At 43.2% G+C, this 18000-nt stretch overlaps 2 protein-coding genes across 6 annotated transcripts in view; both read left to right on the forward strand.

Moving 5' to 3' along the window:
* Window positions 1-18000, forward strand: part of ZNF536 (zinc finger protein 536) — a 628548-nt gene that overhangs the window by 485431 nt on the left and 125117 nt on the right. The window lies entirely within an intron of this gene.
* On the forward strand, window positions 6635-17366 carry LOC309565677 (large ribosomal subunit protein uL1-like). Its single transcript, XM_082270647.1, has 2 exons — window positions 6635-6903; window positions 16942-17366. Exons 1-2 carry the CDS (start codon window positions 6639-6641, stop codon window positions 17328-17330), a joined length of 654 nt encoding a protein of 217 aa, XP_082126773.1. The 5' UTR covers window positions 6635-6638; the 3' UTR covers window positions 17331-17366.

Here is an 18000-nt window from a genome sequence, read left to right on the forward strand (position 1 = left end):
GATTTACATGCAACAGCACCTTGTCTATATGCAAAATTATATGACATACCACCATGTTACCACTCACCCATCTTGGCACCCTAGGGCATCCATGGGTGCAGTGTGTGTCAGCACAGTGCTCCCCCCGACCTCCCCACCCCTCAGGGCCTGTGTGCAGCGAACATGTTGCACCCATGGATGATATGCCAAAGGGATAGGGCAGTATAGGGGCAGGCTAGGGCAGTATAGGGGCAGGCTAGGGCAGTAAAGGGGCAAGGTAGGGTAGTATAGGGGCAGGCTAGTGCAGTATAGGCGCAGGCTAGGGCAGTATAGGGGCAAGCTAGGGTAGTATAGGGGCAGGCCAGGATAGTATAGGGGCAGGTTAGTGCAGTATAGGTGCAGGCTAGGGCAGTATAGGGGCAGGTTAGGGTAGTATAGGGGTGGTATAGAAAGGTAACTTATATTACCTCTCTGTTGTTTTCTCCCAGTGCTCCCACAGTCTTTAGTGACTAGCCTCATGCATGCACCAGAGCAGAAGCAGGCCAGCCGCACCTCCTCTTCCAGTTTTACCCAATAGAAATGCAAGCCTGGCAAGCTGCGCCTGAACAACGCTAGAGGAACAGCCGATTTCATTGTTATCTGTCTCCTGTGGGTACCACACTTCTGGCAGCACACACAGGTGGGCTCAGGTGTTTAACAGCCGGTGTTAGACTGTGTGCGAGCACCCTCACCTGGCAACTATGAGTATGCTTGTTGAGGGCAGCAGGGCAGCCTTTTTTACAGGGCAGTGGAGTGGCCCGGGGGGCAGTTGGCACACAAAACTGCTGGGAAAAAAATCTTTGTCTTCAATTTGCTGCCCCTCTCAAAGTTCTACCTGGTTCCAATAGACCCAGCGGGACCCATGGTAGGGCCGGCCCTGCCTACTACACCCAAGACTTTCCACATTCCCCCATCCACTTGAATGCATTTTAGATCTGACGTGGCCTCTCTGCCCTCCGTGTCACACCTCCCTTTTGATGGTTTGAGGAAAAGGCCTATTTACCAGTAGCTTTAAATCCTGCTTTTATGCAGAATTTTGGGTAGCAGCGCTCTGACTAATGAGGGGCCTTTGCTGACTTAAAAGCAAGATTTACTACTTCAGAATAAGAACAAATTATGGGATAGATCTGCATTTTCTGCCTTGCATCTAAAACCTACAAAAAAAAAAAAAAAAAATCATCTAGGAGAAATACAGCAGAAAGCCTGTTGGTTTACTTCCGAAAAAATAAGGAAATTATTTTTTATTAATAGTCTGCACTTCACTTTGGCTGGCCAGCCCATTGCTTGTGACTCTACAGCGTGAGTCAATCCACAGGAAGTTTCCTTCAATAGGCTCTGACTGTGAGGCCTCAATTGAAAGATTCGTGTATTCGGCCAGAGGGGGGAAGAAAGGGTTTTCAATCACACAGAAGAATACATAGATTTTCTTCTTTTTTCATTTCTTCCTCACCTTTTTTTTTTTTCTTCACCAGCTAAGCCCTGTTTAAAAAAAGCTTAGTTTTTTTTTTTTTTCTTTTAACTAGCTCTACATATACATTGTTGCATAAATTCACCTACTTGTATCTGTTATTACTACTGTCATCTTTTATTCCCTCCATAGTTGTCAGCTTTTCTCATTTTTAGATGGTCAGTTCCTCGGACAGAGATACCAGGCACCCCAGGTCTCATGGGACAGGCAGAGAGTTTCGAGCTCCCTGCAGAAAAATCATTGTATCACTGAACAATCCCTGGTTTTCAAAACCATAAAGCCCTCTTTTATTACATCCTAGATTTAATCCTTAAGTATTCACCACCATTTAAAGGGATGCACTACACGTCCAAAAATTTGTTAAAACCTGACCATCACTATATGAGCTTGTTGGGGACCACATTCTAAAATCGTGGACAGTAGCATGGTGTTTCCTCTGTCCTTTGCATCCAACTCTCAATTCTTCTGGGAAAGAACGTTTTGGGAAGTCCTGAACACCAGCTTCTTGGATATTCCATTCCAAAACCATGGCCAATAATATGAAGTTGTCCCTGTTTGCACCTACAGCCTCCACTCTTCTTGAAAGGCCTTCCACAAGTATTTGTAGGGTGTCTGTAGGAATGAATAGGTAAGGGGGAAATCTGTATTGAAAAATACACCGCGGCCCTTTCCCTGAATAGAGCTGAACACCACTTTCCCTGAATAGTCTTGAACACCAGCTTCTTGGATATTCCATTCCAAAACCATGGCCAATAATATGAAGTTGTCCCTGTTTGCACCTACAGCCTACAGCCTTCACAAAATACTTGTGGAAGGCCTTTCAAGAAGAGTAACTTCTTGAAAGGCCTTCCACAAGTATTTTGTAAAGTTCTGAACACCAGCTTCTTGGATATTCCATTCCAAAACCATGGCCAATAATATGAAGTTGTCCCTGTTTGCATCTACAGCCTCCACTCTTCTTAAAAGACCTTCCACAGGTATTTGTAGGGTGTCTGTAGGAATGAATAGGTAAGGGGGAAATCTGTATTGAAAAATACACTGCCGCACTTTCCCTGAATAGAGCTGAACACCACTTTCCCTGAATAGTCCTGAACACCAGCTTCTTGGATATTCCATTCCAAAACCATGGCCAATAATATGAAGTTGTCCCTGTTTGCATTTATAGCCTCCACTCTTCTTGAAAGGCCTTCCACAAGTATTTTGTGAAGTTCTGAACACCAGCTTCTTGGATATTCCATTCCAAAACCATGACCAATAATATGAAGTTGTCCCTGTTTGCACCTACAGCCTCCACTCTTCTTGAAAGGCCTTCCACAAGTATTTGTAGGGTGTCTGTAGGAATGAATAGGTAAGGGGGAAATCTGTATTGAAAAATACACCGTGGCACTTTCCCTGAATAGAGCTAAGTTATGAAAGAGGTCCCCACCTTTCCTCCGACCATCTACTCCAATTGGAGGAAAGGTGGGACCTCTTTCATAACTTAGCTCTATTCAGGGAAAGTGCCACGGTGTATTTTTCAATACAGATTTCCCCCTTACCTGTTCATTCCTACAGACACCCTACAAATACTTGTGGAAGGCCTTTCAAGAAGAGTGGAGGCTGTAGATGCAAACAGGGACAACTTCATATTATTGGCCATGGTTTTGGAATGGAATATCCAAGAAGCTGGTGTTCAGGACTATTTAGGGAAAGTGGTGTTCAGCTCTATTCAGGGAAAGTGCCACAGTGTATTTTTCAATACAGATTTCCCCCTTACCTATTCATTCCTTAGAACATTACGGAATGTATTGAACATGTACATCCACCAAATATTTACCGCAGGTGCATATTCCTGGTGCATATGTTTTAAATGACCGTCATTTATTCACCAGCAGTGAATGTTTGGTAAATGTCACATTCACGTCCTCCTAAATATGTCCCTAAGTGATTGAACTTAATATGAAACGGCTCAGTATAAAATGCTATTAGAGCAGCTTTGTGATATATCACAGTAGATGAAACAAGGAAGGTGAAGGACAGCTTCTGATTTACATTGTTTGTGTTTTACTTTTTTTTTTTCTCTATTAATGTTACTATTACTGGTATTTGGGGGGAAAAAAAATGGGTGATTTATAACGTTACCATCTCATAAACCTCCTTTGTAACGGAGCATGCAGTCAAAAGCTCGACATTGCATTGTCTCCTTTTGACTACATATCTGTGGAAGAGCTGCAGCTGTTCTCACGCTTACAATAGCAGATTAATTAACACAATCGTGTTGTCTTGGCTTGCTCTCAATGAGTGGGTCTGTGGTGGGATAGATAGGTAAATCCCATAAATGTGAACCAGATAAAGAATTGAGTAGAGTTGTTGAACAGCGAGATGATGTTTTTTGCTCCTGACTAGTCAGCCTTGACAGAGAAGATCGACTATGGCGCCATCGCGGTGACAGTTCACTAATCACTACTCAGACACACCTCCTACCGGTGACACATTGGAAATGACAATGGGGTTTTTACCGTGGAAGATGATCTGCGGGTGGCCATGTGTCCATTCTCTGTAAATATGTGACATCACTTCCCTTCAGCAGGACACTGCTACAGCCCAGGAATAACTGACATCTATGCTCTCCAAAATATAGGTGATAACATCTCTGATTTCCAAATAAAGAAGGATATCATTACCAGAGCTGCCCTTATCAACCTTTATACCCTAGAGCAGGGGTGTCCAACCTGCGGCCCAGGACGGCTTTGAAAGTGGGCCAACACAAAATCGTAAACTTACTTAACCCCCTTAGCGGTATCCCCGAGCGTGACTCGGGGTGGATTTTTTATGCTACTATCGGTATCCCCGAGTCACGCTCGGGGTGGATGTGCAGAGCGTGCAGCGGTGTCTCTTACCTTCTCCTGGCGATCCAGTGATGATCTCCCATTGCTGTGATCGCCAGCCGAGATCCCCGCCGCTCGTCCATCGGTATGATGACTTCCTAGTTCCATTCCCTGCAGCAGCAATGGTGCATGGGAGCGGAACTGGGAGGGAAATTCAAACGTTGCACAAAACACATAACATTTATATATATATATATATATATATATATATATGTATATATATATATATATATATATATATATACACACACACACACATATATATATATATATATATATATATAATATAACGCATGAATTATAATCTAATCAATAATATAATTTTATTATATAATATATATATATATATATATATATACTATATTATATTATATATTATATAATAAAATTATATTATTGATTAGATTATAATTCATGCGTTTGTGTTTCAAATTTATCACATCTGGGATGTCTACTAGAGTCTTGTTTTGGTCAGATTTATGTCAGTAATTACTAAGAATTGTAGGCCTATAATACATAAAGCCACATTTCCATGCAAAAAATTGTACCGCTTTTTTTACATAATTCCTGACATAATCATACCGCCAGGGAGGTTAAAAATGTTGAATTCTTTTTTTTTTTTTTTTTCTTTTTAATTTTTTGTAAAAATGTGTTTACACTTAGCGAACACATGTGGCTGAAGAAAAATTTGACAGTGTCTCTGTCAGGCCAGAGAAAGGCTGGCTTAGACCCTCTGTCAAGAATTTATTGCTGTTTGTGTCCTCATGAGGGAGATTTCTGCTCACTTCCTGTGCAGATGATGAATCCCTTTCCCTTATAGAATGAACAACAGATTGAATGAGCAATGGTTGGTTCAAAATCCACTTTGATTTTTGGATTTGTGACAAAATCTTTGATTCACTACTTGGGCAAAGGTGTTGGACACTTGAGCATCACAGCTATATGAGCTTGCTGGACATCCCACTCTAAGATTGTGGGCTTTAATATGGAGTTGCTGTCTACCCATTTTGTGGCTATAACAGCCTACAATCTCATGGGTAGGCTCAACACAAGATTGTGGAGTGTATCTGTGGAAATTTGTGCACATTCAGCCATTAGACTATTTTTGAGGTCAGGTGTTGACTGCTATTGGATGAGACGACCTGGATAGCAACTGGTGTTCTTATTCATTCCAAAGGTGTTTGGTAGGCTTGAGGTCAGGGCTCTTTGCAGACAGCTGAAGTTCTTCCACACCAAACTCATTAAACTGTGTCTTTATTCTGCTGGCTTTGCACACATGCTGAAACAGAAAAGGCCATTCCCAAAGTGTTGCCCCGAGGTTGGAAGTGCACAGGGGTTGGTTTACTAAAGCCCGTACACACGAGTCGAAATTCGGCCGGGAATTTTCGTCCGACGACCGATCTGCCGATTTTCGGCTTGTTAGTATGATGTTTCCGACAACCGACTCCGACTTTTCGGCCGAAAAAAATCTGGTTTGCAGACTATAAAATTTTTTGTCCTCCGTCAAAACACGTCCGATTTTCGTGCAGTCAGTACAGATTTCGACATTGAAAAATCTTATGAGCAAGACTGGGCATGCTCAGAGAAGAAAGAACACAAAGAAAGCAAACCAACACATGACATCACTTCTGAAGTAGAATTTTGTTGGCCGAGAAAATTTGTGTGCAGTCTAGGCACATTCCAACCAACAAAACACAACTCTGGACAAAAGACGGACGAACGGTCGGCGGAAATTAGTTGCGTGTGTACTAGGCTTAAAACTGGAGAGTGCCTAATCTGCTGTAGCTCTGCATAGAAACCAATCAACTTCAGGTTATTTTTGTCAAGGCCTTAAGCCCCGTACACACGCGTCGAAAATTGGCAGGGAGTTTTCGTCCGACGACCGATCTGCTGATTTTCGGCTTGTTAGTATGATGCTTCCGACAACCGACTCCGACTTTTCGGCCGAAAAAAATCTGGTGTGCAGACTATAAAATTTTTGTTCGCCGTCAACAAAACGGCCGATTTTCGTGCAGTCAGTACAGATTTCGACAGGGAAAAATCTGATGAGCAAGTCTGGGCATGCTCAGTGAAGAAAGAACACAAAGAAAGCAAACCAACACATGACATCACTTCTGAAGTAGAATTTTGTTGGGCGAGAAAATTTGTGTGCAGTCTAGAGCACATTCCAACCAACAAAACACCACTCTGGACAAAAGATGGACGACCGGTCGGCGGAAATTCGTTGCGTGTGTACGAGGCTTAAAACTGGAGAGTGCAGCTAGTCGCTGAGACCTGAGTGCACGATGAGCAGCAAAGTTTCTCGCGATACCCTCCATGAAGCTGTGAGGGAAGTTCTGCTGGGGTCAAGAAGGAAGAAGAGAAAGTTTCTGCAATCTGTGGAACTTCAGATCAGCCTAAAAAACTATGACCCCCAAAAGGACAATCGTTTCTCTGGCACTGTCAGGCTAAAGTCTACACCAAGACCCAAATTCTTAGTATGCATTTTGGGAGATCAGCAGCACTGTGATGAAGCGAAGGCTGTGGATTTACCCCACATGGATATTGAAGCTCTTCTTCTGCCATAGAGAAGCTGTGGACCCGTTCTAATAGGAGCGACACAAGTCGCTCCGACTTAGAAAAAGGGTCCGGAGCTTCTTTGGGGCGACCCGGAGTGACCTGCATTGACTTCAATGATATGAAGACCGTGCCGCCCGCTCCGAGGTCGCGGTGCAAGCTGCGCACCGCGATCTGTGAGGTCGCCCCGGCAAGTAGCGTCACCCCAGTGTGAACGGGGTCTTAACCGGTTGCCGACCGCCGCACGACTATATACTGCGGCGGTCAGCCCCGGCCAGGCAGAGTGACGTAGCGGTACGTCACTAGCCTTCGCCGCTCTGGCGCGCGCGCGCGCGCACCCGCGGTCCCGCCGATGACTCGATTGGGTTCAGAACCGATCAGTCATCAGGTCCAGGCCAATCATTTTTGGTCTGGACCTGTTGATCGGTCCTGCCCAATCAGATCTCCCTCTAAGCCTGTGAAATGTAAACACAGGCTTAGAGGAGATGTGCCCTCCCCTCCCAACGGTCTTTTTGGATCCAGCGTGAGAGGAGAGCACATCTAATTGTAAGTACAGCACCAAGCACGTACATACACACTTAGATAGGCACATTTCACCCCCGATCGCCCCCCCAATTAACCCCTACAGCACCTGACACAACACACACTATATACAGCATATAGCATATACCTATATACCTGTATAAGTGTGATTTGTGAACAGGTGTAGCCCTTGCGACCCCCCCTTTTCCACTCAAATTACCCCCCACCCCCCCCTAATAAAGATTTAACCCACTGATCCCCCCTGAACCCCCCCTGATCACCGCCGTTAACCCCTACACCCTCTGTCACATCAGCACTAATACAAACGCAATATACGGTGTTATTGTATTTTTGTATTAGTGTCATTGTGATCAGAATTAGCGCAGGCGACTAAGTTTCTGTCCCAAGAAGGTTTAGGGTCCCCGCCACCCGCCCAATAAAGATTTAAGCCCCTGACCCCCCCCTGATCACCCCTACACCCCCTGCCATAACACACACCGTATACAGTATATAGCATTTTGCTATATACCCGTATAAGTGTGATTTGTGGTCAGGTCTAGCGCTTGCGACCCCCCTTTTTCCACTTGAATTACCCGCCACCCCCCCCTAATAAAGATTTAAGCCCCTGATCCCACCTGATCCCCCCCTGATCACCGCTAGTTAACCCCTACACCCTCTGTCACATCAGCACTAATACAAACGTAATATACTGTGTTTTTGTATTTTTGTATTAGTGTCATTGTGATCAGAATTAGCGCAGGCGACTAAGTTTGTGTCCCAAGCAGGTTTAGGGTCCCCCCCACCCGCCCAATAAAGATTTAATCCCCTGATCCCCTCCTGATCACCCCTACACCCCCTGCCACAACGCACACTGTATACAGTATATAGCATTTTCTATATACCCGTATAAGTGTGACTTGTGACCAGGTTTAGCGCTTGCCACCGTTCCTTTTATCCTTAGGATACCCGCCAGCCCCTTCCAATAAAGATTTAAACCCCTGATCCCCCCCTGATCACATCCCGTTAACCCCTACACCCTCTGTCACATTAGCACTAATACACACATAATATACTGTTTTTACTGTATTTTTGTATTGGTGTCATTGTGACTTGAGGTTGCTCTAGCTAGCTAGTTTCTTTCCCAAAGGAGGTTTAGGGTCCCCGCCACCCCCCCCCAGATCCCCGGCGCATAGTTTAGAAGTAACCCCTTGATCACCACACACGCACGCACGCACCTACACTTCCATTTCTAGTATAGTGTTTGAACAGATCAATATCTGATCTGATCAGAGCTATACTAGCGCCCCCATAGTTTAGGGTTCCCAAAACGCGGTGTTTGCACGATCAGCACTGATTCCGGCCAGCACCTGCGTTTAACCCTTTCACCCAGGTAAGTGTAGTAATCAATAGATTACTGTCACTTACAAAAAACACAAGACACAAAACCGCTGTGTTAGCAGAGTCAGGCCTGATCCCTGCTAGCATTAGCAGTTTTTTTGGTAGCGCTTGAAATAGTCTTCGACAACCAGGTGCTTTTATTACCTGTGAGTCGCATCACTGTACGGGTAAATTTAGTTACCAAAATGTCTAAACGTTCGTACAGTGATGAAGCTATTTACAGTATAATGTCCATGTCAGGTGAGAGCGATGGGGAAGCCTCACCGGCAGAATCAGGGTCATTATACGAACCAGATGACGGCAGCGGCTCCCTGACAGACAGCTCCGACGACAGATGGGTCCCTGTTAGACCCAGGCGTACCCGACCCCATTCTGGTGTTGTTGAAATGCAGGAATCGCAGGGTGCTCGTATGGAGCAGAGTGTGGGTACTAGTGCCGCTCATCCTTCTGGCGACCTGGCAAGCGCCAGCGGCCTAGTACAACCTGGACCTAGTACAACCAGCACTGCAGTAAGACCTGGTGACGTGGCGAGTCCCCTAAGTGCAGTTGAAGCTGGTGCGGTGGCTAGCACAAGTAGTGGCCCGCAGCCACCGCGTATTCGAAGACAGGCCCGTAGAGCCCATAGTGCCCTCCCTGATGCGCTGGCATATCCCAATTGGCAACCCACTGATTCTACAGCGCCAGTACTTCCCCCATTCACCGCCCAACCTGGAATCCACGTGGAGACAGCTGGTTTTACGCCCCTGAACTTTTTTGAGCTGTTCTTCACGGAAGATCTTTTCAGATCTATTGTGGATCAATCAAATTTATATGCTCAACAATTTATCGCCGCCAACCCAAATTCGCACCTTGCCAGACGATTCGGCTGGAATCCTATAACGGTTTCCGAATTTAAGATCTTTCTGGGCCTTTCCCTCCACATGGGCATAACTAAACAAAGTGAATTGCGGCTATATTGGTCCACTAGCCCAGCTCACCATATGCGCATGTACTCTGCCTCCATGTCCAGGGGGAGATACGAGCAAATTCTGCGATTTATGCATTTCAGCGACAATGAAATCTGTCGTCCTCGGGGAGACCCTGCATACGATCGGCTCCACAAAATTCGGCCCCTCATAGACCACTTCAATCAGCGGTTTGCAGCCTTGTTTACCCCCGAACAAGTTGTCTGCATTGACGAGTCCCTGATTAAATTTACTGGCCGTCTTGCTATCAAACAGTACCTCCCCAGCAAGCGTGCCAGATACGGGGTCAAGTTGTATAAGCTCTGTGACAGGGCCACAGGCTATACAGTTAATTTCCGTGTCTATGAGGGAAAAGATAGCACTGTGGAGCCCCCGAACTGCCCAGACTACATAGGGAGCAGCGGTAAGATTGTTTGGGACTTGGTGTCACCCTTATCCGGAAAGGGGTACCATTTGTACGTGGACAATTTTTACACAAGCGTGCCACTATTTAGTCACCTGCTTGATTTACAAATTGGCGCATGTGGCACCGTGCGACCTAATCGCCGGGGCTTCCCCCAACGGCTTGTTAATTCCCGTCTTAGTCGGGGGGCGAGAGCCTGCTTGAAAACTGACAAATTACTTGCGGTGAAGTGGAAGGATACACGGGATGTTTATGTTCTGTCCTCCCTTCACGCAGACACGACAGTCCAAATCCCTACGGCAACTGGCGTTATGGAGAAACCCCTCTGTGTCCACGAATATAACCTTAACATGGGAGGGGTGGACCTTAACGACCAGCTTTTGGCGCCGTATTTAGTTGCCCGTAAAGCCAGACGCTGGTACAAAAAAGTGTCTGTTTACCTTTTCCAATTGGCTATGCTGAACGCCTTTGTCCTATACAAGGCGTCAGGACGAACTGGACCCTTCCGGGAATTCCAGGAAGCGGTCATCCTTGCCTACCTGTACCCAGGAGGCATGCCTGCCCAACTTCCCCTTCCAGATGCAGTGAGCCGGCTGCATGAGAGGCATTTTCCTTATGCCCTCCCGAGTACCCCTACCCAAATACGACCCCAAAGACGATGTCGTGTCTGTAGCAAGCGCGGATTTAGGCGTGACACCCGTTATTATTGTCCCAAATGTCCTGACCATCCTGGTCTCTGCATCGGGGAATGTTTTGAGCGCTACCATACACTAGTGGAGTATTAGTGTAGGGTACAGCACGACACAGTGTAGGGCACATAAACACAGGGTCTCGAAGGATGTTGGATGTCCATCGACATTTTGAGAGACCCAAGCTGGAAGAGAAGATCGCAGAAGATCGCACTCCCTCCCAAATCAAGAAATAAAGGAACAGTTAGAAAGTAAAATAAAAGGATCCAAAAACTGTTGTGGTGTCAGTAATTTTATATGTCCTTCTACTCCTTCCTACTATACTTTTTTCAATGTCCTTTGTTTGTTTTTTCATTCTTTTGTGACCTGTTTCTCTTGCAGGTAATTGTCGGCTACCACGCATTGATTTTATATATTCTGACACAAACAGCGTTTGCGCTCAGCATATATGGATACCTTTGCTGATAGCAGCTGTGGTGATTTTCTGATTTCAGCACTGCAGTTAAAATCTTATTTTGGTATACGTGGATAGCGCCGTGTATACCCATCATTAAATTCAGTGGGTGGTTGTTTGGGCGGTTAATGATGAGAATCCAAAAACTTTTGTTGTGTCAGTCATTTTATATGTCCTACTCTTCCTAATGTACTTTTTTTTAATGTACTTTGTTTGTTTTTTCATTCTTTTGTGACCTGTTTCTCTTGCAGGTAATTGTCGGCTACCACGCATTGATTTTATATATTCTGACACAAACAGCGTTTGCGCTCAGCATATATGGATACCTTTGCTGATAGCAGCTGTGGTGATTTTCTGATTTCAGCACTGCAGTTAAAATCTTATTTTGGTATACGTGGATAGCGCCGTGTATACCCATCATTAAATTCAGTGGGTGGTTGTTTGGGCGGTTAATGATGAGAATCCAAAAACTTTTGTTGTGTCAGTCATTTTATATGTCCTACTCTTCCTAATGTACTTTTTTTAATGTACTTTGTTTGTTTTTTCATTCTTTTGTGACCTGTTTCTCTTGCAGGTCCCTCGTCGGCTACCACGCATTGATTTTATATATTCTGACACAAACAGTGTTTGCGCTCAGCATATATGGATACCTTTGCTGATAGCAGCTGTGGTGATTTTCTGATTTCAGCACTGCAGTTAAAATCCTATTTTGGTATACGTGGATAGTGTCGTGTATACCCATCATTAAATTCAGTGGGTGGTTGTTTGGGCGGTTAATGATGAGTAATACTACGCATTATTCCTGTGCTGATTTCTGATAGGTTCTCTTTTTTTCCGTTCAGCCCACAGGCTGCATGAAAAAAAAAAAACCTATATGCCAAACAAGGACCAGCAATGTACTGGTACGTTGCTGGACTTTGAGTGGTTGTACCAGGATGATGCCTGCAGATTTAGGCATCATCTTGGTATCGTTTTTTACAGCCAGCGGTCGGCTAACATGTAAAAGCAATCCTAGCAGGTAATTGGCCGCTAGACTGCTTTTACATGCAGTGGGAGGGGTCTCCCCCCCCCCCACCGCCGCCTTCCGAAGCCTTCCGTGGTTTTTCTCGGGCTCTCCTGTCCCACCGGTTAACCCGAGAGTGCAGCCGGTGGTTCAGTTATCTAACCATAGAGCTAATTGAAGATTAGAATGGCTCCAATCATCTCTATGGCCTAAGATGCCGGAGGCTACGAGCATTTCATGACTTCTTTTTCGCCAGAAATAAACAGGGCCATTGGGAAATTGGGAAAGTATTTTATCACACCAATTTTGGCGTGGTCAGATACATTAAGGTCAGAGGAGAGATCTAGAGTATAAAAGACCCCAATTTTTTTAAAAAAGAGTACCTGTCACTACCGATTGCTATCATAGGGGATATCTAAATTCACTGTGATAACAATAAAAATGATTTAAAAAAAAAAAATTAAAGGAAAGGTGTCAAAATAACATAAAAAAGCAAAAAAAAAAAAAAAAAAAAAAAAAAAAAAAATTGAGCCCCCCCCCTTTCCCCCCGTGCTTGCACGCAATGGCACACGCAAGCGTTGGTCTAGTGTCATATGTAAACCGCAATTTCAGCATGCATGTGAGGTATCGCCGCGATCGCCAGATCGAGTGCAGTAATTTTTGCAGTAGACCTCCTCTGTAAGTCTAAAGTGGTAACCTGTAGAGACTTTTAAAGTTTTTAAAAATGTACGTACGTTGTTGCCGCTGCGCAGGCGTGCGCAATTTTTAAAGCATGTCATGTCAGGTGTCTATGAACTCGGCATAAGATCATCTTTTAAATTTTACCAAAAAAATTGGAATTATATAGTGTATTTGTGAAATAAATTAAAAAAAAATGTATTTTTTTCGCAAAAATTGCGTTTGGAAAATCTGTGCGCAAATACCGTGTGACAAAAAAATTTGCAACATCCCCCATTTTATTCTATAGGGCCTCTGCTTTAAAGAAATATATAATGTTTGGGGGTTCAAAGTAATTTTCTAGTAAAAAAAAAATATTTTTTCATGTAAACAAAAAGGCACAGAAAAGGCTTGGTTTTCAAGTGGTTAGAAGAGTGGGTGATGTGTGGATAAGATTGAGCATAAAATGCCGGGACAGTTCAAACACCCCCCAAATGACCCCTTTTTGAAAAGTAGACACCCAAAGCTATTTGCTGAGAGGCATGGTGAGTCCATGGAATATTTTATATTTTGCTACAAGTGTCGGGAAAATTATTATTTCTTTTTTTTTTGTTGTTTTTTTACAGAAAGTTGTCACTAAATGATATATTGCTCACACATGCCATGTGTATATGTGAAATGACACCCCAAAATACATTCTGCTGCTTCTCCTGAGTACAGGGATACCCCATGTGTGAGACTTTTTGGCAGCGTAGCTGTGTACGCGCCCCCGAAAACCAATCCACATCTTCAGGTTTTCTAATGGCGTAAATTGCTGATTTTACCCCTGACTACCTGTCACAGTTTCAGAGGCCCTGAAATTTCAAGATAGCACAAAACCCCCCCAAATGACCCCATTTTGCAAAGTAGACACTCCAAGCTATTGGCTGAGAAGCATGGTGAGTCCATGGAATAGTTTATATTTTGCCACAAGTTTCGGGAAAATAATTTTTTTTTTTTTTTTAACACAAAGTTGTCAGTAAATGATATAATGCTCACGCATGCCATGGGTATATGTGAAATGACACCCCAAAATACATTCTGCTGCTTCTCCTGAGTACAGGGATACCCCATGTGTGAGACTTTTTTGCAGTCTAGCCGAGTACAGGACCCCGAAAACCAACCTCCACTTTCAGGCTTTCCAAGGGCGTAAATTGTTGATTTCACTCCTGACTACCTATCACAGTTTCGGAGGCCCTAAAATTCCAAGATAGCACAAAACCCCCCCAAATGACCCAATTTTGCAAAGTAGACACTCCAATCTATTTGCTGAGAGGCATGGTGAGTATTTTGCAGCTCTCATTTTTTTTGGAAAATGAAGAAAAAACAGGAAAATGCATTTTTTTTCCTCTTTTTTCAATTTCCAAAACTTTGTGACAAAAAGTGAGATCTGCAAAACACTCAACATGCCTCTCTGCAAATAGCTCAGGGTGTCTACTTTCCAAAATGGGGTCATTTGGGGGGGTTTTGTGCTATCTTGGAATTTTAGGGCCTCCGAAACTGTGATAGGTAGTCAGGAGTGAAATCAACAATTTACGCCCTTGGAAAGCCTGAAAGTGGAGGTTGGTTTTCGGGGTCCTGTACTCGGCTAGACTGCAAAAAAGTCTCACACATGGGGTATCCCTGTACTCAGGAGAAGCAGCAGAATGTATTTTGGGGTGTCATTTCACATATACCCATGGCATGTGTGAGCAATATATCATTTACTGACAGCTTTGTGTAAAAAAAAAAAAAAAATATATATATATATATATTTCCCGGAACTTGTGGCAAAATATAAAATATTCCATGGACTCACCATGCCTCTCAGCAAACAGCTTGGGGTGTCTACTTTCCAAAATGGGGTCATTTGGGGGGGTTTTGTGCTATCTTGGAATTTTAGGGCCTCCGAAACTGTGATAGGTAGTCAGGAGTGAAATCAACAATTTACGCCTTTGGAAAGCCTGAAAGTGGAGGTTGGTTTTCGGGGTCCTGTACTCGGCTAGACTGCAAAAAAGTCTCACACATGGGGTATCCCTGTACTCAGGAGAAGCAGCAGAATGTATTTTGGGGTGTCATTTCACATATACCCATGGCATGTGTGAGCAATATATCATTTACTGACAGCTTTGTGTAAAAAAAAAAAAAAAATATATATATATATATATTTCCCGGAACTTGTGGCAAAATATAAAATATTCCATGGACTCACCATGCCTCTCAGCAAACAGCTTGGGGTGTCTACTTTCCAAAATGGGGTCATTTGGGGGGGTTTTGTGCTATCTTGGAATTTTAGGGCCTCCGAAACTGTGATAGGTAGTCAGGAGTGAAATCAACAATTTACGCCTTTGGAAAGCCTGAAAGTGGAGGTTGGTTTTCGGGGTCCTGTACTCGGCTAGACTGCAAAAAAGTCTCACACATGGGGTATCCCTGTACTCAGGAGAAGCAGCAGAATGTATTTTGGGGTGTCATTTCACATATACCCATGGCATGTGTGAGCAATATATCATTTACTGACAGCTTTGTGTAAAAAAAAAAAAAATATATATATATATATATATTTCCCGGAACTTGTGGCAAAATATAAAATATTCCATGGACTCACCATGCCTCTCAGCAAATAGCTTGGGGTGTCTACTTTCCAAAATGGGGTCATTTGGGGGGGTTTTGTGCTATCTTGGAATTTTAGGGCCTCCGAAACTGCGACAGGTAGTGCAGAGGTGACATGAACAATTTACGCCATTAGAAAACCTGAGAGTGTTGATTGGTTTTCGCGGTCCTGTACACAGCTAGGCTCCCAAAAAGTCTCACACATGGGGCATCCCCATACTCAGGAGAAGCGGCAGAATGTATTTTGGGGTGTCATTCCACATATACCCATGTCATGTGTGAGAAATTTATCTTTTAGTGACAACGTTGTGTAAAAAAAAAAAATTAAAAAAAAAAATTGTAATTTTCCCGAAACTTGTGGCAAAATATAAAATATTCCATGGACTCACCATGCCTCTCAGCAAACAGCTTGGGGTGTCTACTTTCCAAAATGGGGTCATTTGGGGGGGTTTTGTGGCATCTTGACATTTCAGGGCCTCCTAAACCGTTATAGGTAGTGAGAAAATGCAATGAAAAATGTACGCCCTTTGAAATTCTGATGGTGGTGATTTGTTTTCCGGCTCCCGTACACAGCTACGCTCCCAAAAAGTCTCACATATGTGGTATCCCTGTACTCAGGAGAAGCAGCAGAATATATTTTGGGGTGTAATTACACATATACCCATGGCATGTGTGAGCAATATATCATTTCAATGACAACTTTGTGTAAAAAAAAAAAAAAAAATTTTTTTAGTCATTTTTCAAACACCTGTGACAAAAAAATAAAATATTCAATGAGCTCAACATGCCTCTCAGAACATTCCTTAGGATGTCTACTTTCCAAAAAGTGGTAGTTTGGGGGGGTTTTGTACTGCCCCGCCATTTTAGCACTTCATGAAATGAGATAGGCAGTCAGAAATTAAAGCTTCGTAAATTTCAGTATTTACACCATAGTTTGTAGACGCTATAACTTTTGCGCAAACCAATAAAAATACGCTCATTGATTTTTTTTTTGTCAAAGACATGTAGCTAAATATATTTTGGCCAAAAAAAATGACATAAATTGAGTATATTGGATATTTTTTAAAAGACAAAGTTGAAAATGTCATTTTTTTGCAAAATTTTCGCTCTTTTTTTATTAATATCGCAAAAAATAAAAAGCGCAGAGGTGATCAAATGCCACCAAAAGAAAGCTCTGTTTGTGGGAAAAAAAGGACGTAAATTTCGTTTAGGTACAGCATTGCATGACCGAGCAATTATCAGTTAAAGTCACGAAGTGCCAAGTTGAAAAAAGGGGTCTGGTCCTTTAGCAGCCAAATCCTCCGGGGCTTAAGTGGTTAAGAAACTTAACAAGAACAAGAAGCTTGTGAAGAAGTTGGCTAAGAAATGTGATGCCTTTTTGGCCTCCGAATCCCTTATCAAGCAGATTCCTCAAATTTTGGCACCTGGTTTGAATAAAGCAGGAAAATTTCCTTCTTTGTTGACTAACAATGAGAACATGGTGGCCAAAGTTGATGAAGTCAAGTCCACCATTAAGTTTCAGATGAAAAAGGTCCTGTGTTTGGCTGTGGCAGTTGGTCATGTCAAGATGACGGAGGAGGAGCTTGTCTACAACATTCACCTTTCCATTAACTTCTTGGTATCTCTACTGAAAAAGAACTGGCAGAATGTTAGAGCCCTGTACATCAAGAGCACAATGGGCAAACCACAATGTCTGTACTAATTTGTGATACCAATAAAGTTTTTTTCAACTTTAAAAAAAAAAAAAAACTGGAGAGTGCCTAATCTGGTGTAGCTCTGCATAGAAACCAATCAACTTCAGGTTATTTTTGTCAAGGCCTTAGTGAACTAGCTAAATTTAGAAGCTAGTTTTGCACTCTAGATTTAGTAAATCAACCCCACAATTGTCTAAAATCTTCTTCTATGTAGTTGTTATTTAATGACAATTGCACGGCTATATGCTTGATATTATGCACCTAGTTTTGGAATGGGATTTCCAACACATGCATGAGAGTCAGGCGTTCAAAAGCTTTTTCGCCATGTAGGGTTTCTATCTAAGGTTCCATTATTTTTAAGATGCCATTCCAAGTATCAGGGAATTTTACAGATCTTAATAATAATATTTTTTGTTTTCCAAATAGAAGAATTTATCTGATGCGATATTATATTCCTTCTCAGTTGTATAACATGTGGGTGGTATTTTCTCGTTCTCTAGGCATAGTTTTTGTGCTGAACCGGTCTCTTCCCATTCTCTAGTTTCATTTCTATATGGCAGATGTGAATTTTCTGCTCAGTGGAATCTAAAGTCAAATGGAATTTTGCACATCTTAAAGCAAACTTCAGATCTGTAGATGAGGGGCGGGTCCCTCACATCCCCCAGATTTATTTTGCTA

This window comes from Pelophylax lessonae (assembly GCF_965119305.1).
Source record: "Pelophylax lessonae genome assembly, chromosome: 10".
Classification (NCBI taxonomy): Eukaryota; Metazoa; Chordata; class Amphibia; order Anura; family Ranidae; genus Pelophylax; species Pelophylax lessonae.